This window comes from Camelus dromedarius, chromosome 3 (assembly GCF_036321535.1).
Source record: "Camelus dromedarius isolate mCamDro1 chromosome 3, mCamDro1.pat, whole genome shotgun sequence".
NCBI classification, from domain to species: domain Eukaryota; kingdom Metazoa; phylum Chordata; class Mammalia; order Artiodactyla; family Camelidae; genus Camelus; species Camelus dromedarius.
In genome coordinates this window covers 3441132-3465504 of record NC_087438.1, presented here as the reverse complement: position 1 = coordinate 3465504, position 24373 = coordinate 3441132, and the positions used below count along the sequence as shown (strand labels likewise).

At 46.2% G+C, this 24373-nt stretch overlaps 1 protein-coding gene across 3 annotated transcripts in view; it reads right to left on the bottom strand.

Moving 5' to 3' along the window:
• Positions 1-24373, bottom strand: part of ADAMTS16 (ADAM metallopeptidase with thrombospondin type 1 motif 16) — a 153621-nt gene that overhangs the window by 107010 nt on the left and 22238 nt on the right. For all 3 annotated transcript variants that reach the window (XM_064479296.1, XM_031442923.2, XM_064479300.1), the window contains 4 exons: positions 8741-9023; positions 4080-4279; positions 2583-2666; positions 249-408 (listed from right to left, as the gene is read on the bottom strand). In XM_064479296.1, coding sequence (XP_064335366.1) covers positions 249-408; positions 2583-2666; positions 4080-4279; positions 8741-9023 — 727 coding nt within the window. The remainder of the gene's footprint in view (positions 1-248; positions 409-2582; positions 2667-4079; positions 4280-8740; positions 9024-24373) is intronic.

Here is a 24373-nt window from a genome sequence, read left to right as displayed (position 1 = left end):
GAAATGGAAGGAAGTCTTTCTTCAATTAGATGTGACAGGAGCTCCTGAATCTGTGAGAAACTGTTTCTTGGGAAATAACTGATTTTGGTGAATACACACATCCTTTCACATTTGGCCAAAGTTCATAGAGGGAAGCGAGTCTATTTCTCATGACTGCCCGTGGCAGCGGCCACCACTTGCGGATTCGGGGTGAGGGAGTAACTGCAAAACCACCCAGGCCCCAGCCCGGCGCACGTGGAGGGCCTCACCCAGAGTGTCGCAGGGCTCATCCTTCCAGGAGCATATATCCAAGCCGGTCAGCAGGATGGCATGGTCGTGGCGGGCTCCGTCCTTCCCCACCAACCCCGACTGCCACTGGCAGAAGCTGCTTAAGGTGTGGTCTGCGTGGTGGCTTATCACGAGCCCTGGCTACCAGGACAGACCGAGGGAACAGAAGAAAACATGTCGTCATTCAGTCATTACTTGCACAGCAGACTGGCACTCACTTGGATTTCAAATACACAGGTGGATCTGAATGGCATCTAAACTAATGTACCCATTTAAACAGTAACATCCAAAGGAGGGTGTGATATATAAAACCTGTATGGATTCAGTGTAGACAGTCATTTCTCTAATTCCATACCAAATACAGTTGGGATGTACTTGCTGACTCTGAACACATTTCAAGGACCCAAGAACGATGACTTCTATGCCTGGCATTTTTGCGTGCAAAATCTTTACGAGACAATTTGCAAAATCATATAGGGCAACAGAGTCATTTATAGGAGATTTTGCACATACACAGAAACACACCTGGATAGTGTGGCGTTTATTTCATAACCCAGTTGGATGAGATTTCAAATTTGTAGTTCTTCTAATAGTATCACAGAATTAAATGAAGTCACTTTCCTTGAGAGGCACCATGTTTCTGAGAAAAGGCAGCTCAACCCACGAAGCTTTATTTCTAGAAAATTGGCTGGAACTAGAAGGAAACTATAGAGACAACATTCGACCTTATCCACGTGCACCAAGTTCTAACAGATCAGCCGTGAGAGAGCAGAGTGAAGGCTGCCTGAACTCCCAGGAGATGAAGAATCTGAGGGTGGCAGGAACGTCTCCCAGAGCTGGCAGATGAGTTCTTTAAACCCGATTTAGAGCTGTGCTATATTTCTCTCTGGATGGTCAGAGAAAACCAGGTTAAATACCTTGATTTCAGGGCAACAAACTGTTTAAAGCTTTCATGATCAGAGGGCTGTGTTGAAATTTTGTCTCTTAGTCGCTGAATATGTTTTCTCCTTAAATGTTTATTTTGTCTTTCCAGAGAGTCAAATGCACCTAAGCTGAATGCTGTGCATCGACCCTGGGACATGCCTCACATTCTTCTGCTGGTGATTTCCAGGAAAACTACATTCATTAAAGTGAACACAGGTGTACGATCAAACGATAACCTTGCTTATTCTCTGCAGCTTGGATGAAGGCCAAGGTGAAAGGTTTTAATACAAAGAATAATTAACCTGTCACCTGAGCAGCCCTGCTGGTTCAGCACTCCCTCCCCAGACACACGCTCATGAAAAGACAATGGAGTTGTAGCTCCCTGATTATTTGGGCTAGAAACAGGCCTGCCCACGAGGGCCCCACCCTGCACTGAGAAGGGTAGCACCCCAGCATGTGAAAGTCTGAAGACACCTTCGATCTGATGAATGACCTTAGATTTCATCTAAAAAAGTATTTGTTTAATAAATAAGACAATGGTGGCTAACAGGAGACCCTGCCACGATGTCAGCAAGAGGGTACGGGAGGCATGGCGCCTGCCTCGGATCCAGGGTTCACTCCCCTATGTCCGGTCAGCCATCAGTCTGGGGCAAAACAGAAGGGAGAGCCCTTTCTGGCTAAGATGCCCCCTTACTAATGCTGCAAAGTGTTCCCATGAGTCCTCACTGTGACCTGAGGTGCCCCTCGGTGCATCCGCATAGGGGTTCCGGAATGGAGGAAAGATAGAGTCTTTTCCCCACTGCTACCAAGATCCAGCATAGTTTGGAGTCTTGTGCACAATGAGAGAAATGCGCTGGACATCTTAGAATCTCTATGGAAATAAAACCCTGAGACTGCAGGTGGTGAGGGTCGCTGGGCTCGGTCTCAGCAGGTGGGAGGTCACAGAGCACAGCAGTGCAGTGTCACAGTGTGATTTGACTTCTGGGCGGCAGGACATTTTCAGTCTTCTAGCAAGACACCAAGGGGCCCACGCCACCTCCAACCTAAATCCTCCCAGGGGCTGAAGGCACGTTTTTACACTTCCAATTTGTAGTGTGTTTCCCACTCAGATATTTAAAGAAACTCCTTTATTCCATTTTCTAATAAGCCAATCAAGTGAGTATTTCTTACTACTCCTGCATGAACATCCCCCAAAATATCAAATAATCACCAAAGGAACTAACAAGAAACTCACTGTGTTAGACACAAAATATTAAAACATTTTTGTCCCCAAGGGAAAGAGAAGTGAAGGATCCATAGAACAATTATATTCAGTAAAACAGAGCATTATTTTGCATTTATTTTTCCCGGAAAAAAAAAAAAAAGCACCGCTGGTTTCAAGGGGAGAATACCTGTTCTTCTTCTAGAAGAATCAGACCTACGACCGCGATGTTGATGTTTCCTCCGATCGTTCCATCTTTGAACAAAGCAGACACCTGAAAAAGAGAGTCCACGTCAGCTCCTGGATGAGGTCCCCTCTCCCCACAGCGCTCGGCCCGGAGTCCACGGCAGAAGGCCAATCCCGTGTTCCTCAGTGAAGTGGCAACATTGCTTCTTACGCTGCTACACAGACAAGTGTGTGAATCTCTAACAGCCAATTCCATCAACTGTTGGATCCTTGTCACTGGTGCCTGGAAGTACAGTACTGAAGTTTAGGGAGGAAGGCTCCACTCCTTATTAAGTATCAGTGAAGAGCTTACATGGGAAATGTCACTGGAATATAAGGAGGTTTGTTTGTTTGTTTGTTGTTGTCTCATATTGATGATACACAAGCGAGCAGTACCCAAGCTCTCCTAGCAAAAGATTCCAGGAGCAAAGGGACGTTTTGGGAGAAGACCAAGAGGAGACAAGAAAGAGCAGGAAAACAATAAGGAAAGAAGGTGACCAAGGCGAGGAGCAGACGTTAGAGATGACAGTCACGGTGGCAGTGAGTGATCACAGTGGCATCCGGGGTGATGAGCGAGGCTAGGCCAACAAAAAAGGGAAGCGACGGGGAGTGACCCGACACCGGGGTGCAGAGCTACTGAGAAAGCTCTGCAGAACAGGGGCGATCCTTGCACAAGCTGGAGACGTGCGCTGGTGGCCGCCTCTGTGGGACCCTCTCCCTCAGGGTCCTGGGAGATCGATCATAAACCACGAGGGTCCAGCCGCCGAAAACGATGCCAGCTATAGCAGCCCTGCCAAGTCAGGGGAAAGCGAAACACATCCAGGGGCACTCCGTTTATCGAGGGGGAATGTAAAACATTTTTAAAATATTGTCATCACATGTATTTTTAAAAACACACTTTGGTGGCCCAAGATTTTGTCCTCTGTTGTGTAGATTTCACTTAGGAGAAAAGGGGCTTGGGTACCCCGGACCTCTATTCAGGAATTATCACAGGTGCCGAATAGAGACACGGCCACCTTTCACCTGCACTGATATTCTGAAGGGTGTCCTGGTTCTTGTTCTTGTAGATAAAACAATGTATATTCAATATTTTAACATTAATATTCCTAAAATGATGGGTATTTCTATACAGCCACCTAAAATCACACATAATGCTGCCGCGCAGGTTTCTGCACCCAAACGTCTCAGCATCCTCTCACAGATTTCCAGGGAATGAAGACGTCGGTGAACTCGAAATATGTTACCAGGTTACAGACAGGGTCAAATTGTCCGTCCTCCTAATTTTATTCTCTGAAGGTCTGAAAACGGCTTTTCTGATTGGAGGATAGTAAAAGGGGTGGGCACAGATAAAATACTTCTTGTGTTCGAGACATAAATCCACAGAGAGAGTAGATGTAAAGCACACACACGCTCCCCGCGGGCGGAGCCCCGCATGCGAACTCCACGAGAAGGCGGCCCCTACCATGTTGAGTATGGTCAGGACGTAGGTGGTGATGTTTTCGTGGCCGTGGTTTTGCATCATCTTTCTGTCAACCACCACCAGCGTCTCCACGTTCAGCTCTTGGTGCCGGTGGGACTTGAGGAGGGAGCGCCTGTGCCTGAAGCCGGCCCCGTACTCGTCAGGCAGGGTGAAGAGGTCGTCCTCGGGAGGCCTGGGCATGTCTGCGGAGGGAGGTTGGAAGAGGAACTGAAAGGCAAAGCTGCCGCTCAAACCCGGCAGTGGAACTCGTGATACAGAAACTGGATTTGAAAAACTTTATGAAACTGTCGCCTGACATGAAATGCACAACCTAAAAGTAGAGAGTTACGTTTTATTCCGCGGACATTTCTGAGGACTCGAGTCTGGATGACAGCCTCCCAGATCACTCTGAGGGACTGCTCTGAAGAGGCAGGGAGGGGCCAGGATATGTAGGAGCTTTTACAACAAAGACCAGGTAGTTGGGACATCAAAAGATTACTCTTAAAGAAAACCAGACATCTCAAGTTAAGGAATTCAGCGCTTTTCTATGTATGGGAGGGTACAAAGTTCTGGGCTCACTGAAGTCATTCCTTTGATGAGCACCTAGCTATCCAGGGCCAGTCTCCTATTCTTTCCCATCCTGAGTCCCCTCAGGGGCACTGTTGTAGGGGCTGCAGAGGCCGGGCAACCTGCTGGTCTCCATCCCGAGTTCCCTCCGCTCATTGTCCGGGGTGGTGATAGCGGCTGATGACTTGGTGGCCGCGCTTCCTTTGTTTACTGATACAGCTAGAAATATTTTTCATTTACAATACGAACCATAAAACCCTTAAAACTGTGATGCAAAACTTACGTTAAAGTGGAACATTACGTTTAAATAAAGTTTGCATAGTCTAGATGTCATGGAATTCACGGCTGTGTGGACCTTTGTATAAATTTGTCGTGATTGAAAACAGAAAGAGGGTCACTTTGCCTCTGAAGTCCTAGCATCTAACAGCACAGAGCTCAGCGACCGTTAACAGCCCCTGTGGACCAGGCCCCTGCAGAAGAGTTACTGGGAAAGCAGCGACACTGATGATTACAAAAAGGAGAGCCATCTTACACTGTGTTCTTAGTGGAAGCCTTTTAATGACCTAAGAATTTTTAAAGTCGCTTCTCATGTCTGGACGCATAACTGGTTTGTGTGTAGTGTGCCAAATGGGTTATAAACTGATCAAGACAGACCCACCTCACTGCAGGGCTGGATTTCCTAGAGAGTGTCAGAAATACTTACCTAATTTAGTGGGAAGACAAAACGTCCTCCGTCCTCCTGGAGTAAGCCATTTAAAACGAGGTTGGGCGTTTAGAGTCAGTGAGTTAACACTGGGTTAGAAAGGATGGTTTAGTGCATGCCTCAGAAACTGTGGTTACAACCGTTTCACGTGAAAGTAGACTTTAAAACACCCGCTAAATATAGCACTAGGTCAAATGCGATGCCAACTCTACTCACAGAACATGCTGCTGGGAGATGCCATCCTGGGTGACTGGTACCCAGGCCCTTGGCCTTTTATCGCTCTTTGCTAAAATGCTACCAAACCCAAATGAACCTTTTGGAGGATAACAGTGAAGTTTAACAAGCACTCATCATGCACCGTTTACATCAATGCAATTTCCACAGATGTGAACTCCACCCTAAGAGATGTCTGTGTGTGACTCACTCAATCTCTACACCAGCCCTGGGTAGGAGTGAGGCCTTGGAGGTTCAGGACAGGAACACAACTTTCTTGCAGCCTCTCCCTAGAAAGCGGATTTCAGATCCGGCAGTGTGGTCCCAGAGCCCTTAGTCTTAATTCCCTCGGTGCTGTGAATGAAACGTATTTCCAGCCACATAGTAAACACAGGACGCTGCAGCTTTCAAGTCATCAGTCGCTACCCGCCACTCCCGACAGTGAGCAGAGGGAATTCAGGACGGAGACCAGCAGGCAGTCTGGCCTCTGCTGCCACCCCTACGGTTCCCCTTGAGGGGACTCAGGATGGGAAAGCACAGGACACTGGCCCCAGACAGCTAGATGCACATCAAAGGAGTGATTTCAACGTGCCCAGACCTTTGCACCTTCCCATACACAGAAAAGTGCTACATTCCTTAACTTGAGCTATCTGGTTCTCTTTAATTAACAGTAATCTTTTGATGTCCCAACTACCTGGTCTTTGTTGTAAAACCTCCTATATATCCTGGCTTCTCCAGCGCCCGGGGGAGCAGCCTCTTAGAGTGACCTGCAAGGCTGCCTCCTGAGCCCGAGTCCTCAGGAAGTCCACTGAGTAAAACTTAACTGTCAGCTTTCAGGTTGCGTGTTTTATTTTGGTCGACAGTGGAAAAGTGTGTGCAGGGTGAAAGTGAACACGGCAGCCTCCCAGGCCCCCGGAAGGGACAAGGGCAGGGGCACCAGGGGTGGGGACCGTACTGGCTGGGCCTCCGACACGCCCCTCAGAGCAAGCCAGACACCCCTCAATAAAGTACTGCAGCATTTTCTCCAAACTTGCAAGTCCCAGCTCAAAACCCATCTGTGAGTTTAAGCAAATCAACCTGCCTTTGTCTGCCCTTTTCCACAGAGAAATGCCTGAACACACAGAAACATCTTCCATCTTCTGAACCAGAGAATAGGGAAGAATCTTTGACAGAAGACCAGGACTTCTCCAGGGAAGTCCAAAGCCTCATAGACAACATGGAAATATCCTGCACAGATAACGGGGTCCTGAGAATTAAACTCTCAGCCGGGAGGTGATGTGGGTCAATTCTGCTAGCACACGTCCCCAGCCACTGGGTCCAGGGTACAGATCTGCCATGTACCCGGCGGGAGGGGACAGAGACTATGGCAAGTCAAACAGCACCAGACTGACCACCGAAGTTGTCCACCAGCAAAAGGTGTCTTATGACAATTTTTCCCATTTTTCATAATTTTGTTTTATTATGAAAATAATGGTGACATTTTCCCATGTTCTAAACACAAAACTTACTGTTCAATTTAGCATCTTTTTCAAATAACTGCTTCTCATCAGTCAACCCCCACTATAGAGATTCTGAAACGCCTCTGGAGGCAAATACACCAAACACATGTGCACGTGTGCACACACACATGCACACGTGCACACACACACGTACACACATGTACATGCGGCCATGCCAAACAGCACGATCCTACTGCCCTCCAGACACAGCTGTGCCTTAGGGCCACTGGCCTGAACGACTCTGGTCACCTCCAGATTAGAATGAAAGGTGCCCATTCATTTCAGAATGGTCAGCACTGCTGGATTTCTCAGGGCCACTAGAACATTGGCTTCAGGCCCTGGTGTGACCTGTCAAAGAGGACAGCCCTGCCCATCTTTCCTGCCCAGATCCAGATGGTTGCTCAACTTTCTGTCCCCAGCACATAGAATCTGTCCCTCCCTGACCACGTCCTCGCCAGGAGCTCTGTGAGCACCGTCCTGGCTCGGACCTTCTCTCTGCCTGGCCCCGCCCCTCCCTGCCCGGCCCCGCCCCTTGGCCCCTCTTGCCTGAGTCCCAACCCTCGCTCCCCTCCCTGGCTGGTCCTGCCCTTGCCCCCTCCTCCTGCTTCTCCCTGTCGGAGCTGCCTCAGGGAGCTGGTGCCGGAGGTCAGTGTGCCCTGCTGTGACGCCCACTCAGCCTGTCTCCCTGACCTTCTCAGCCTCCTGTCCCTCTCCTTGCGCTCAACACGGTGCTTCCTGCTGCCGCCCCTAAGACCCAGCTCATTATTGGCCAACTTGGGTGGAGCTTTTCCAAGTCCGTTTGAATGTAGCCTGAGACTCTTCTTTATTGGACGATATGAGTTTAGATGACACACAGGTGCTGACAATTCAACGGAACTTACTCTTTTGTCGCTGATGCCAAGTGATTCCGGGCCATTCTCTCTGCTCCGCAGCATTTACGGGCCCCGCATGTACCTACCCCTATGTTAGGGTGCTGGGCCCAGCAGCCAACACCAAGCAGCAGAGAAAGATGGGGCTGGGGGAACATGGGCTTCCCAGAGGCTCCTTGCGAAAGTTTTACCAAATAAAGCAATGCTTACAGAGAAAGCTGAAGGAAGTGAGGAAAAGTCTAGAAAATACTGAACTCCTATTCCTGAGTTTGTGACAGGTTCTTACCGAAAACATAAATATCACATCACTTTCTAAATGTTCATGGCAAAACAAAATAGACTTCAATATAGCCTTGGTGATAAACTGCAGGTGAATTATGTCACGGGTGCTCTGTCTTCTGAGGTGGTGGAGTGAAGTGTGTAAACCTGCACGGGGATAACCACCTCACCAGGAAAAGCATGTGGGCTTTCATAAATCTAGACCTCAAAAATATAGAATTACTGGGTAGACGTGCCAGGGTTCTTTTGAAGACATCTGGAGGATTTTGCACTTCCAGGCACTGTGTCATTTAATTTGCAGGGAACAGCTCTTAAAAAAAAATCTATTGTCATCTACCCATCTGCCATGGAGAGACGTTTTATGCAACGTGCAGGTGATGGACGAGATGTCTCTGGAATCATCGCTCACGTTTAGCAAAGGCAGTCAGTACATTTCAGCGGGAGGGCAGGCTACTTTGAAGAAAATGAGACACTCTACCGGCTTACGTGAATGCCCGAATTGTTAAGTGCACAGAAAGAATCGCCCTTACATACATTTCTTGCGTCTCCCACAGAAATGCTGCTTCTGGGGGTGCCCGAGGCGGAAGCCGTGGCTCAGGGGCTGGTCCTCGCCATGGAAGGGGCGGCGGTTTTCCAGCTCCCACCGCTTCTCCATCCTCACGGCCTGGGGGGCCCCCCGCGCCCGCGGCTCCGTGGATCGCTTGTACAGTATGTGCGAGGCGGGCGCACCCCCGGCCGCGGCGTGCAGTCTCCCGGCCAGGTGCGCAGGCAGCGGCTTCAAGAAGTAATCTGCCTCCTGAGTTCTTATCATGCCTGACTGCAAAGAGAGAGAGGGAGGAGATAAATGCGCATCATTGTTGTATTACTTGCTCACAAACATGCTGTTTCCCCCAGCAGCAGCGCACGCTGTAAGGGCAGCCGTGGGGCTGAGAATCCAGCATCCCCGAGCCCCTTCCATCAGCATCCTTGTCTCCAGAACAGAGAGCGCGCGCAGCATGCTGAGGTCGGTACTTTAAACCAAATAACAGAGGAGAAAGCGCACACCCAAACCCTAGGTGTGAAGATGGGTGTGCTTTGGTGGGGGACAGTCCCAAATAAAGAGATAAAATTATAATCCTCACATAGTAACTTGCAACACTATTCAAATTTGAACATAATGTGACACTTTCTATAAAAGTGCAACTTAATGAAATTAATCCGGAAGAAGGCACCAAAGAATTTCTTTGGGAATCAGGGAGGGCTTTCTTGGCAAGACATTTGGTAAATAGGAAAGAACTGACTTTATAAAAACACGAAAAATGTCTGTACTGCATAACAGACAATGAATGTTCAACAATGATAAAAATATCTTAAAGGAATACGAATGAAGAGACTAATTTTTACCTTTTAGGGTGATGGGTACTTTTAAAACGTGCAATTCCTCAATATTGATAAATATTTGTGAATGTATATTGAATCATTGTGTGTAATCGTATAAAATTCAGGCAAAACAAAAAATAAGAAAAACAAGAAATAATTTAAATGTGTACCAATTAATTCAGGGTAATTTTCTAAAGTTGTATTTATATATGTGGAGTGTTACATAACCATTTAAAAAAGGTCAGCTAATTAGGTACTAATGATAATCATAATAAAACTTTTTTTGTGTGAGTTCCTAAGACTGTGGTCAGCATTTTCTATGTTACACCTTATTTATCATTCACAGCAGTTCTGTGAGGTGGGTATCATTACGCGCCTCCTTTAATGGATGAGGAAAAGGAGAGGGAGGGTGATTAACAGTTTCAAGATCACCTGAAAAGTGTAAGGATTTAAACAAAATCAGAATACCTTCAAAACCTGTAAGTATAAGGCTTAGACTGTAGGGTTCCCAGAAGTTGTTAGGTTTTAAAGTGTTTAATAAAGTGTCTAGTGTGATCCCCCATGTGTTTGCTTTTAAAAGGGTGCCTCTACACTGAAAGGTCTTTCCTGGAAGGGCTGATGAGAAACCCGCTAACAGTGGTTATGTTCAGGGAGAGAAAATTGAGGAGCAGGGATGCAGGAGGGGGATTCCACCTTCATCTTTACATCTTTAGGCATGACTCAAGTTTGTAAAATCTGTGTGCGTCCTTGCTTTAAAAAATACGAATGGCATTGCTGGATCGTGGGATTACAGGTGAAATTTAAAATTCTTATAAGTGTTTTAAAGTAACTTTTTAATTTTTGAATGCAAGTAATCACTCATAAAACTATCCAAGTATCACTGAGAACTCTTCAATACAATGTTTTAAGTGTGCTGATTTTTTTCAAGGCTTTCGATCATTTGGCACACTGATTAGACACTTATTAAGCACTCAAAGACTCTGAAGCTTGGGCACCTGTCCTAAGTGTGCCTCTGATTCAGGAGCCCAAGTCTGATTCTCCTTCGGGGGCGCTTCATGCCCCTCACTGCCCGTCAAAGGAGACTCTGTGGTGGGCTGAGCGGTCCTGCGGAAGTCTGAGAATGCGTGCAGAGTAGTGTGACAGGCGTGGGTAGGCATTTCTCAGATCTTGGGAAAGGGCCAGCATGACTCTCAGGGACGGCGGGGGGCGCGGGTTGGGGTGGAGAGATAAAAGGAACGGGAGCCCAGGCTTATCATGTGTTCAGAGATTGAGCACTGGCCATCGTGTTCCTGCTGAAGGAGAGGAGGGAAGAGAGGTCACCTCAGTACGTTATCAATGAAGCCATCAGCACCACAGGGGGTAGACCTCCTGGGGTCCAGATGCCAGCTTGCAGTGGAAAGGGAGAATACTTGGAATTCATGTCCTGGATTGAGGTGGAGGAGGAGGAGGAGATGGTGGGGGGGCTGTCATGCAGTGGATGACCATGGATGACCCGGGAAACTTTTTGGTCTAGAATTCTATGAACTAAACTAGGATAGCTAATACTTTAAAGTCTGCAGTTCTATCAAGGAAGAGCCAAGTATGGAATTAAATAATCGCTAAAGCAGGATGTGTTCAGCCTTGTGTGATAACGCCACCCAGGGAGGTTCTGCACACTATTAGTGGTAACTAGTTAGAATGTTAAACTAAAAAAAAATCATTTTTTGCTTAAAAAAAACCTTTTCTGATATGCAAGCAATTCCTTGCTTTTCAAATAACCCTTAAAAGATGGCCAGCTTCACTAAGTTCTCCAGAGGAAGGTGAGGTTGAGCATTCAGTGCGAGCCCGGGGGACCCCCAGAGAAGAGATGAGTCAGACACCCCGCTTTTACCATCGATTCCAGCGTTATCATCTTTGGGGCTTTGGATGATTTCCTCATCCTTCTGTGCTGTTATATCACCGAGGAGGCGGATATAAAGACCGCCCCTTGCCACGAGTTTGTAAAATTTAACAATAATACATATTTTAAATACATAACCTACAGAAAACGACCGACGAGATCTGCTGCATGAATGACACCAAGAGTGTCAACTACCATCCTTCACCCCGATGACCTCTGGTTCTCTTCTGATAATGCAGGCATTTCTGGGGGGTTTTTCACAGTGCAGAATGAGATCCCTCTGAAGCCTGCGTTCTGGTGTGCCCCAGCACCACCATCGCCCCACACACATCCTTGCTTCTGGCCCGCAGCCTCACTCACCTTTTCTGGCTTCGTCCCCTGAAACACTTGTGTTCTATGACAGCTGTTCCAGACTCAGAACCACCCCCTGCTTTCCCCTGGGTTCAAGGCTACATCCTGGGTGGCCCAGAGGATCAGACCCTCAGGCAAGAATGACCCGCCGCAGCTGGAGGAATTCTGAATTTTCATTAACAAAGTAGTCAAGTGTTAGGCTTGTTTCCTTTATAATTTAGTCTGAAGTACAATATTCTATATTTAAAGAATCCCCAATGTCATTGACTACATAGACCATCCTAACGGAGGAGGCTGATATTTTGCTATCCCTTGATAATCAACAGGAAATGAAAAATGCAAGAAAAAAGTGACTCCATTGTCTGGCTGCATTATTAGTTTGCAAGCTTATTTAAATGATTAGGTAAATCATGGGAGATTAATGTCTTCTCCTTATCAAAGGTTTTCTTTACTGAATCAAGAAGATTTACTCCGAAGCTCATAAAACGTCTGGCAGACACCTGCTCACAGGAATCAAGGGGAGGTCGGCTGGGTGGATTATTAACCAGACTTCAGAAATGGCCAGCGTCCCCCAGGCGGTGCAGGGGAGCTCTCCAGGCGCCTGCATCTCTCTCATCTCCAGTTCTGTAAATCATTGGACACTGGGAAACTCAGCACTCATACTGCATTTATAAGGGAAGAAAGAGTAGGTGCCGTGTCAGTGCTGAGAAACCTGCTTCTGGCAACACGAGTAAAGAAAATACTGAAGCTTGAAAGTATGATGCTTACAGTATTATATCTGCTGTTACTCACACTTGGAAGTTGGTAGATTCTTATCAATGGGTATCTGTTTATAAAAGCTGTCCACGAAAGTTGCATGAATCAAAAAATCAAATGAGTATCAGAAAGAGGTAGATAAATGCCCAACCACAGAGCCTGCTTCTCCTGCAGGATAAGAGATTCCCCACTGAACTGGCTCGAAGCTTGTCTCAGGTGACACCGAGAGTCCTTTTCCAGAGAGCCAGCCATCAATCAACACAGGGAAAAGCGATCTGACTCTCTAGGAGAAACAGGCACTTCAAGTCTCAATTCATTTCATTTTTATGCTATTCCTTTGTCATTTCCCCAGGAGTGTGATTTGTTTTGGGAATATTGTCCTCATTCTAGTCTTCTTAGTGATGTTTCTGAAACATAAAACAACTTCGCTTTTATAGAACTTTTATAATTACTTTGTCTCGGGTACCAGCCATGTGGCTGTGTGTTTTGCTCTATTATTCTTATCCTAGTAAAGGACATATGAAATGAGAATTAATATTCTCATTTAAAGGAATGGGACACTGAATGCAAAAATTTGCCCACCATTGTAGAGCTAGGAAGTGGAGTAGCTAAGGTTAAAATTCAGTCTGAACTGCTCCGATATACACACCCTTGCTGCCCACCATGTTGCTTTTTTACAGCTATGATTGGCATGTACCCCTGAAGAATGACACCAATGATGGTGGTCATTGAGAGTGAACCTGAGTTAGTTGTAAATGTATACTGAAACTCTAGGGCTAAAAATAGTTTTTAAAAAGAGTGAAAACAAAACTATAACTGATACGCTAAAGGACAGAAAATAGAATAATATAAAATGTTAAATTAAGACCACAAAAGGCAGAAAAAGAGTAGAAGAAAAAAAAACAAGAATAATGAACATGGGCAACAAGAAAAACATTAACACGTACAGTAGCTATTACTTCAACCACATTAACTTGGAATGTTAATGGTCTAAACGCACCAGTTATGAGACAGAGATTGTCATGGGTCAGGAAACATGACCCAAATATATGCTGTCTACAAGAAACTCACTTTAAATATAAAGACACATATAAATTAAAAGTAAATGGATGCAAAAATATACCATGATAACACAATCAAAAGAAAGCAAGAGTAGCTATATTAGTTTCAGACAGAGCAGATGTCAAAGTAAGGAAAGCTATTAGGAATTAAGAGGCCATTAGATAATAAATAAATAAAAGAGTCAGCTCTTTAAGGGGACACAGCAATTCTTAACACGTATGTACCTAAGAACAGAGTGCCAAACTACATGAAGCAAAAACTGATCTGAGAGGAGGAATAGGTGAATCCATGATCATAGTTGGAGACTTCATCACTCCTCTCGCAGAAATGGACACATTCAGCAGGCAGAAAATCATTAAGGACACAGTTAAACTCAACAATGCCATCAGTCAGCTGGACATAACTGACTTCCAGACCACTTCATCCAGCAATAGCGGAACATATTTCTCAAGCTCGCACAGAGCATTCATCCAGATAGACCACATTCTGGGCCATAAAACACACTTTGACAAATTTAAAAGAATAGCTCTCAGAACACAAGAGAACTATATTCAAAATCAATAACAAAAAGATAACTGGAAAATCCCCAAATAAGTGGAGATTAGACCACACATTTCTGAATAACACGTGGTCAAAGAAATTCAAAAGAAATTTTAAAATATATTTTGGCATAAATTAAAATGAGAACGCAACTTATCCAAATTTGCAATGAAGTGCAAAGAGGGTAATCTATAATATCTAAGGCAGATACTAGAAAAGAAGAAAGATCTAAAATCAGTAAGGTACGTTTCCAACGTAGGAAACTAAAAAAAGAAGATTGAATTAAATATAATATAAGCAGAAGAAAAGAAATAATAAGAATTAGAGCATAAGTCAATTTAACAGAAAACAGGAAATCAGTAGAGGAAAACTGGAGAAACCAAAAGCTGGCTCTTTAAAAATGGTGGGATGTGCTCACGATGCACTTGGAGAAATTTGAAGTCCTGAATGCTTTCCTTAAAAAAATAAAGAAAATAAAGCAACCAAGTATTAACTCAAAAGTTTTTTTTTTTCTTAAATGCAATGAATGACCACGTAGAAACCAGAAAGAAGTTATTTAAAAAATTCAGAATAAATGAATCAGTAAATAGAAAAAGAATGTGCTTATTAAACTGAAAAATGTCTAGTAAGTCCAAGATCTGTTTTTTTGGACCAGAACAGACATACTTCATGAGAAAGCAATGAATATGAAAAACAGTCCAGAACACAGAAAACCTAGTGGGACATGGCAGTTATTTAGAAAGGGAGATCAAACTTCTCTTGGAGATTAAATGTCACTTCAGTGTGTATTATTTTTCATTAGTAAATTTTGTGGGTTTTTTTTTTTTAGCTTTTCAATTTTATGACATCTTTCAGGCCAATCTAGTACAAGGATTTAAACCTCTGTTAGAGGAAACCTTCTAGGCAAATGCTGTTCAATACAGTGGCCACTGATTTTAATTAAAATTGAAGGCAATTAAAAATTCAGCTCTCCAATTGCTCCACAGTCACATACGAGTATCCAAACTCAAGTTTAAATAAATTAAATTCAAATAAAGTTAAAAATTTAGTCTTTCAGTTGCTCAGTAGCCACATGTGGTTAGTTGCTCCCATATTGGACAGTACAGATATTTCCACTGTGTCAAAAAAATTGTATTGCTCTGGAACAAATCTTCGGGAGCTTACTTCTTAAGACTAGTATGCTAAATTCATGAGAGTTTATGATGATATTTGTCCATAATAAATAGTATATATCACACAGTTAGGAACATTCTTATAAATCACATCCATTAGCATCTTTATCAAATTGTGACAGCTAAAATATTCAGAACCTGATGTCCTAGACTGATTGCTTAGTAAGACTGCCTTCGTCACCAAAATATCTGTACTAAGAATAGCCCAAACTTAAATTCTCAGATCCTGTATCTCTCTGTACATTTTCAAGACACAAAGACAAAAACTTAAGCAAACAGTCATCTAGTCAAGGCATTGAATATACTGTTGCTGCTTAACATGATCAAAACGGCATGGATTAAACACTCTAATGGATTTCTTTACAGAGTTGTGTAACATTTAGACAAGAATTTAATCCCTTACTGGAGGAAATTGAGTCCCTCACATCCAAGAAATGTGTAGTATGTTGTTCATTCATTCATTCATTCATTCATTCAAAGAATATTCATTAATTATGGGCTGGGCACTCTTCTTGTCAATCCAGATACAGCAATGAACAAAACAGACACATACATCTTCCCTTGTGAAGCTTAAATTCCATCATAGGGTTGGAGGGACAGAGAATAAACAATATGCATAATAAAGTGTAAATCATAAGAAGTTAAAATTCAATGTGTCAGTTCTTCCCAACGTGATCAACAGATTCAATGCAATCTCAATCAAAATTCCAGCAAATTATTTTGTGGATGTCACCAAATTGATTACAAAGTTTATATGGGGATGTAAATGACCCAGAATAGGTAATTCAATGTTGAAAGAGAAGAAGAAAGTCTTAGGAATGACATTAGCAAATTTCATGACTTACTATGAATCTACAGTAACCAAGACAGTATGCCACTGGAGAAGGAACAGACAAACAGACCAGTGGAACAGAATAGTGGGTCCAGAAACAGACGCACACAAATATAGTCAACTCACCTGCGACAAAGGAGCAAAGGCAATACGACGGAGCAAGACAATCTTCCCAACTAACCATGCTGGAACAACTGGAAGTCCGCACGTGAAAAAATGAAACTAGACTCAGACATTACACCTTTCATATAAATTAACTCAAAATGAATCATAGGACTAAACGTAAAATGCAAAACCATAAACTCCTAGAAGATAACAAAAGGAGAAGCTCTAGATGGCCTTGGGTTTGGCAGTGACTTTTTAGACACAATACCAAAAGCACAATCCATGAAGGAAGGAATTGATAAGCTGGACTTCCCTGAAATTTTAAATTTCTGCTCTGTGAAATATACTGTCAAGAGAATGGGAAGACAAGCCACAAACTGAGAAAAAAAAATTCGCAATAGACACATCTGATCAAATACTGTTATCCAGAATACTCAAAGAACTCTTAACACTCAACAATAAGAAAACAACTCAATTGAAAAATAAGCCAAAGACATGAACAGGTGCGCACCCCTCAGAGAAGACATCCAGATGGTACATAATTGTGTGAAAGGTGTTCCACATCGTATGTCATCAGGGAAGCGCAAACTAAAACAATGAGCTACCACTACAACCCTGTTAGACTAACCAAACCAACACCACCAAGTGCTGGTGAAGATGTGGGGCAACATGAATTTTCACTCACTGCTGGGGGGGATCCAGAATGGTGCAAACAGTTTGGAAGACAGTTTGGAGGCTTATTACAAAACTAAGCAAACTCTAAAATCCACCAATTGCCCTCTTTGGTATTTAATCCAGAAGAGTTGAAAACTTTATATCCAAACCAAAACCTGCACAAGGATGTTTATAGCAGCTTCATGATTGCTAAAACTTGGAAGCAACCGTGATGTCCTTCAGCAGGTCAATGGATAAACTGCGGTGCCTCCAGGCAATGGAACATTATTCAGCACTAAAAAGAAATGAACTATCCAGCCATGGAAAGACAGGGAGGAAGCGTACGTGCGTATTACTAAGTGGAAGAAGCCAACCTGAAAAGGCTACGTGCTGTGTGATGCCAGCTACACCACGAACTGTGGTTATCAGGGGTTAGCGGGGCAGAGGGTGTGAACGGGCAGAGCGCGGAGGATTTTTAAGGCAGTGAAACTATTTCATGTGATGCTATAAATGGTAGATACAGGTCATTGCACATCTGTCCAAACCCACAGAATGAACACCACCAAGAGTGAACCACAGTGGAAACTATGGACTTTGGGTGATTACGATGTGTCAGTACAGGTTCGTCGACTGTGAGATGAGTACCGTCTAGTGGGGGATGTTGAGAATGAAGGAGGCTGTGCATGGCACGTGTGGGGGCAGGGCCATATGGCAACTGTACTCAGTTTTGCCATGTTTTGCTATAAATGCTCTAAAAATAAATTCTATTTAAAAAAGTAACTCAGAATTAAGCAGAACACCAGGAATGCAGAAAAGGGGTTTCAGTTTTAGATAGGGGTCGTAGGCCTCGTTGAGAAGGTGGCATTTCAGCAGAGCCCTGAATGGAGGAGGAGCTGGCTGTGAGGATGCCAGAGGGAAGGCTGTGGGCCAGGCAGAGGAAGCAGCCACTGCAGTGGGCCCATGTCCCTACGAGGCATCAGCCAATGTTATGTTCTTTGCAAAACAGCTATAGGTGATATATTTACCAACTAATAATATTAATAATTCATCAGGGACTTGTTCAAACTGGACAAACTGGGGGAGGGTGTAGCTCAGTGGTAGAGCACATGCTTAGCACGCATGAAGTCCTGGGTTCAGTCCTCAGTACCTCCATCAAAAAAACCAACTGGACGGACCCTTGGAAATCTCTTCCAGCCCATCAGAGGGAGGGGACACGTGAAGCTCCTGGGCTCATCTTTGTTCCCACCTCCCCCTTCTCTCCTTGAGGCTATGTTTACCATCCACCACTTCCATGCTTGCCCTCCTTCCAGTGTTTTTTCTCCTTTGTTGGAGGGAAAAAAAAAGCTAAACCAGATCACTAACCATGTGCAACCTCACGGTCGCATCCCTGGATTAGAGAATCCAGTCCCAGGAGCCTCACGCTCCGGCCTGTGTTGATTTCCGTCCAGGCTCTGCTCCTGCCGCCACCTCCCCTGGGGCTCAGGACACGTCTGCGCCACCAGGTACCCCTTGGTTCCCGGAGCACTCAGGCTGCCTTTGGCTTCAGAGCCTCGGTGCCCTCTCATCCTGCGTCCTGCACGCGCGTCCGCTGGCTCCACTGGCCTGGCTCTCTCTCACTGTTCAGGTTGGAGCCGCAGGGTGAGGGGCGCGGACTTGCTCACCATCTTGCTGCTCTTGGTGGCGGAGCAGACGCTCACCCCATGCCACGTACCGCAGGGATGCAGTGGCCAGTGGTGGCTCCTGAGGCCCCAGCCCTGGTTGCAGGTCTGACGCTGCCCCTCGTCAGGGTGTGTGTGCCTACGTGTGCACATGCGTGTGTGCGTGTGCGTGTGCGCATGTGTCCCAAGACATGTCTTTGCAAACATGAAAAATCTACAGCTATTTCCTTGGCTGACTGTGCAGATTAAATGTACACACTTCAAAGGTGGCAAAAAAAAAAGTATTTTGATGATGTTAAGATCTCAGGAGATATTTTTGAAGAATGAGGGCGGCGCATGGAAAGCTGCAGGCAGAGGAGGTGAAGTGTCTGCGGGACTTTGTGCAGCGTGGGAAACAAAGCCCAAAAGACCGAGGGTGGCTCGGGAGAGTCACAGCAGAGCCAGCACAGGGACAGCCATGGCCGGGTGGCGGTCAGGGCAGAGGAGTGGGCCACAGTCGCCAGGCGGGCGGGCACACATGTTTCTCATCAGAAGCCACGGGTCCCCTGCGTGTTGTCACCTGGACCTACAAGCCGTTGCTGAAATCATCCACACACACTCGATCCATCCCAGCGGGGAACCCGTGGCACCCTTCCCTCCGGCGGGGCAGGCTGCTGGCTCCAGGCGAACTCTGTTATGAGCTCATCGAGCTGACACTTAGCTCATGAATCAGCTGTTTTTCTGTTTAACTGTGTTGCTGGGGACGCCTCTGCTCCCCTCTGGTCTTGGTGGTGATATCTAGTCTCTCACAATGGTGCCCTTTAAGCGCCGGGTTCCAGGGCAGCCACATGGTATAGAAATAGATGAACAGATGTCAATCGTATTAATATCGATGGCATTCACTTACCGCTTGCCCATCCTGCCCTGCCTCTGTCCCAGGAACTGGATATCGTCTAACCATCGGTCATCTCTGAGCAGAGCTGCAAGGCGGGGGTCAGCAGCTACACTTTTGCAGATAAAGAAACAGGGGTGCTAACAGCCCAATGTCCATCAACTAGGGAACAGATAAACAGCGGCGCGTCCTTACAGCGGAACACCCCCAGCAGTGAAAGGGGTGCAGGGCTCACGAACACGCGTGAATCCAGACACAGCACGCGGAGCGGACGAGGCCGGAGCACAAGACCCCACGCCGTCTGCACCGCATTGACTCCATTTCTGTGGCGTGTCCAGAGGCCGGCAAGCTGCAGACGCAGGCAGCGGAGTCCTGGCTGCTGGGCTGGGGTGGGGTGGGGTGGGGACCGACTGCCGGGGCGACGGGAACCGGAGAACTGGACTGTGGCAATTGTTGCCCAACTCTGTGCTTCTACCAAAATATCACCGAATCGTGCACTTTAAGCAGTGAGGTTCTGTTATGCAAATTATACCTCAGGAAAGCATTTACCAAATAAAACAAACCTGCTAGCTAAAAGAATGGCACGAATGAACTTACTTACAAAACAGAAACAGACTCACAGACATAAAAAATAAACTTGTGGTGGCCAGGAGGGAAGTGGGGGAGGGATAAATTGGGAGTTTGGGATTTGCAGACACACACTACTGTATATAAAATAGATACACAACAGAGTCCTACTGCACAGCACAGGGAGCTACATTCCATACCTTGTAATAATCTATAATGAAAAAGAATATATATGTTTATACGTATAACTGAATCACCAACACAACATTGTAAATCGGCAATATTTCAATTAAAAAACAAAACACAACCCTGAGATTCCAGAAGTGGGGCCTGAATGAGGGCGGCCGCCAGGGCTGGGCTCCCAGCTGGCCGATCCCCCCACACCCTGAGGCTTCCCGGGCGCACAGTGCGGTGAAGTCGCTCAGACACGCGCCCTTGGAAACAGCCAGCTAACAAGCATCACAGCCCGGACTCCAGGGCCCTCTGAAGGGTCAGATTCCTCGCCAAGGAACACAGAGGCCAGCGGTGAAGCTGAGAGCGGGCAGGCAGCGGGGAGCCAGGACCACAGCGTGCGTGGAGCTGCCTTCGCCGGGGTCCTGGGGGACATTGCAAACTCAGTACCGGGCGCCTGCCCGGTTTCATTTCACCATTGTCACTGATGCCGGCGCTAGAGGTGATGGAGATTGGAAGTCAGTTCTCCTCTGTCTCCTCCCTGCTGCCCTGGACCAGGCAACCCACAAGGGAGGGCCGTGAGAGTCTCAGCTGCGGTTTCCCAGCTGCAGACGCACAGGAACTCACGCACTTCCCTGAAGGAGGCGGACAGGTTGAGGGTATGTTTATGGAATCTGTCACCCTATCACATCCAGCCATGATTCTCAAAACTTTCTGTCCATGAGAATCCCTTGAGAAACCCACGTCCCCGACTCCCGATGCCCCAGCGCGTTCTGAGTCAGCAGGTCTGGGTGGGGCTGGTGACCACATGCTTGTCTGATGAGATCCACAGGCCTGACCCCGGGACACACCCAGCGTCTGTGTCTTCAAGGCCAAGGCCGGTACACCCCGTCCACACCTGGCGCCTCACTTTCCAGCCCTGTGCTCAGACCCCGGTGGGATGACAGGACCCTGTCAGGTATCTACATCTAGGGGACGACTTGCGAGGACACAAGTCAACTTTGTATGACGTTTGTCATAACTAAGTTCCCTTGTTTTCCAGCAGGTAGACGTCAGACACCAGTATCAATCTGCCCTCATGACGGCTTTTGTAACGAAGGGCCTGGAGGGGGTCATCTCTACCAACTCTCGGTGTTTGACGCGACTTCTGCTACACATGGAAGCTTCCAGGCAGTTCCTAGAAACATCCGTTACTATGGACACCAAGTCTGACCGTTCACAGATTCCAGCCTCAGTCACACACATGACTGCATATCCTCTCCCACCAGGGGCAGAGCCCCGAGGGGATTATAAAAGTTATGGCCCAGCCTGTTTCCAGACTGTTAGCTCAGATTGTATGACCATTATAATGTGGCAATGCATATTCAAAATGGTCTGTCTTAGTATGGGTTCTTAGTAAGTTGTCATCAAGAACCTAGGAGGCAAATACCACCTTTGTTTTTTGGTAGAAATAGAACACTGAAGACACTAGGACAAAATCCGTCCGTAAGAATCCAGGGGGCGTCCCAACAGCATCCTCTCAAGGGGACAGGTCCCCACAGAGAACGTGGGCAGAGCCGTTACTTCCAGAGGGACAAACCCCCCCTCAAAAAAAAGCAAGACAAACAGCAACAACATAGAAGGAAAAGAAACCAGGCCACGGGTGGTTCCTTCCTGAGATTCACAGCCGGTTCCTCTAGACCACCACGTGGCACTCGGCTGTTCCTTCTGCCGACCAGTGAGGAAAGGATTCAGTCTCATGAAGGCTCAGAGAAAAGCCACCCCAAACTGGCTTGAGGTCGGCTTTGTTCTCCTCAACGATGGCCACGAGGACAGCCCCGCAACACAGATTAAGCCCGTGGTCCCGAGAGTGGCCCTAACAGCGACCTGAAACCATGCGAGCACAGTTAACTGGATGCGACTGCAAATCCAGCCTCCCCGCTGACTTCTCACTCCAGTTCTCTCCACCACCAAGCAGCCCCCGATGCAGGCGAGGGCCACCGGCACTGTCTCTCCCATGACTGTGCTCAAGAAACATTTGCTGCCTGTGCTTTTGCTGAAACATTTGTGCTCCTGAAACATTTGCTCCCAGAGCCAGTCCCCTCCTGGAAGAGCCCAGCAAAGGGGCCGTCGTGGCTCAGCCAGACCTTCACATCCTTGAGAGTTTTTGTATACTTTTTCAAAGACAGTTTACTCTTAAAAAGTTTGTCGCAAAGACAATGGAAGACGGAGAGCATCCAATGGCCTTCAACGCAGTGTTATCCAGCGACTCCCTGGTGTTTGCTGACTCGTGTGCCCCTGGCATTTTCACATAATTCGCATAATATTTCCTTGTTTCACACATAAGACAGGCTGGGCCCCAGGAACCCCCTCTCCTGCAGGTTGCTGGTCAGAACCCCGAAGCCCTCGTGTGGGCGTGGTCCCCAGGGGAGCACTCAGAATCCACACGCCAAGCTCTGCAGAAGTGTCAGATATCGCTCCAGTGTGATTAACTATCACAATTAAAATATAAATAAGAGCTTGAAACACAGAAGAGGATCAATACACAGGAACTCCGTGGCCCCGGCCAGATCACAGACCTGCTGTTTACAGGACAACTCCTAAGCCAGGGAAATTATGCATGCTCAGGTTACCTCCGTCCCATAAAAAAAAAAAAAAAATTCCAGCAGGTTAAACAGTTTCTGGAAGGAGTATTTTGAAATCAGTGTGTATGAGTATGTCTGTGTATATTTCATCAACAAGGATAATTCCTGACAAGTTATTTTTTTCCCTGCACACAAGAAATTAAAACAGAGCCTGCCCCTGGACCAGTTCTCTGTTATTTCCTGGTGAGGCGTTCATTCCTCTCCATCAGCCAGTTACAGCTGTGGCCACGATGCTCCCCGAGGCGGCCTTTCTGCCAATTCTCCTCCTGCACTTTTGGCTTCACCACATTGGAAGGAAACTGCCGTTAGAAATGGTGCTGTCATGTCCATTAGGAAAGTGCAGGGAATTCGGCTGAGTTACAGGGAGCAGCCACCATTTACAAGTGGAAATCTCTGTAGTCTTTCTTGATTAGTTTTGAATTTAAAAAATGCTTGAAAACTATGTTTTCTCTCTGTCTCTCTCTCTCTTTATGATCTTTCATCACTCAATCATATAAATCTGTGAGCTGGTAACCGCTAGAGCTATAAAGGACACAGAAGCCCTCTGAAATTTCTCAGGAGGGACCATGGCCATCTGAACGAGTTTGTGCAGATTGCATGCTTGGCCCCCACGCAGGTGTCAAAGTGAAGGAAAGCATAGGTTTTGTAAGTCTAAGTACTTCCTGTGCCAACAAGATCCAGTGTTGCCCAACCAGTCAAGCAGACTCCAGGGAGACAAAGAAGTTCCCTGGGGGAGACGCCGGTGCCGGGCAGAAAGCTCACCATTTATTTGTTCTCAGACCCAGCGGACATGGCTTGGAGTCTGCACTCTGTCCCCTGTTAGATGGCGGCTTTGAGCAGGCTACAAAATCTGTCTCATCCTCAGATTCCTCTTATGCACAAAGGGAATAGAATTCTTCTCACATTATTGATATAACGAAATGCAAGAGCAGTGCACGAATCCGACGGCAGTGACGCCTGCCCCCATACACAGAGGGGCTGGCTCTAATATCAGTGCTCCTCCCTGTTTATAATGGGTGCAGTTTCTTATTTATTTGAAACTATTCAATTCTGTCATGGACACATACATTCTTCTATGGTAAAAAAGCAGAATTCACCAAATGTTTGTTCCATCACAACCAAACGTGGAAAACAGATTACAAGCAGGTCTTTTCAAAACAGTGACATGTTGGTGCTCAGGTACACTGAGCATTAGAAGAATTTTATGTTCAGATTTGTTCCCCCTAAAGCTCTGTTTCAGGAGCTGGAGAAAAGCAATGGGTAAGTTGAAAGAGTAAGAAAGTGAGATAGACAGCCTTTCCGTGAAACCATCACAGCCCCCCCAGCCCCATTCGTCTGCTTACAGGGAGCAGAAGAATCACCATTTCCGAAGAACCACCAAGTGGAAGCAGGTCAAATCCTAGAAGTGCATCTGCTTTTCCCACGATGGAAAAAGTATTATCAGGGGCTACCCCTTTTAGGCAAGAGCTATAAATGAGGGATGTGACAAAATGATTAACCTGAAAAAAAAAAAAGTAGAAAGGCCATATAAATGGAAGATGATTAAAACACCACAGGAATTTGGAA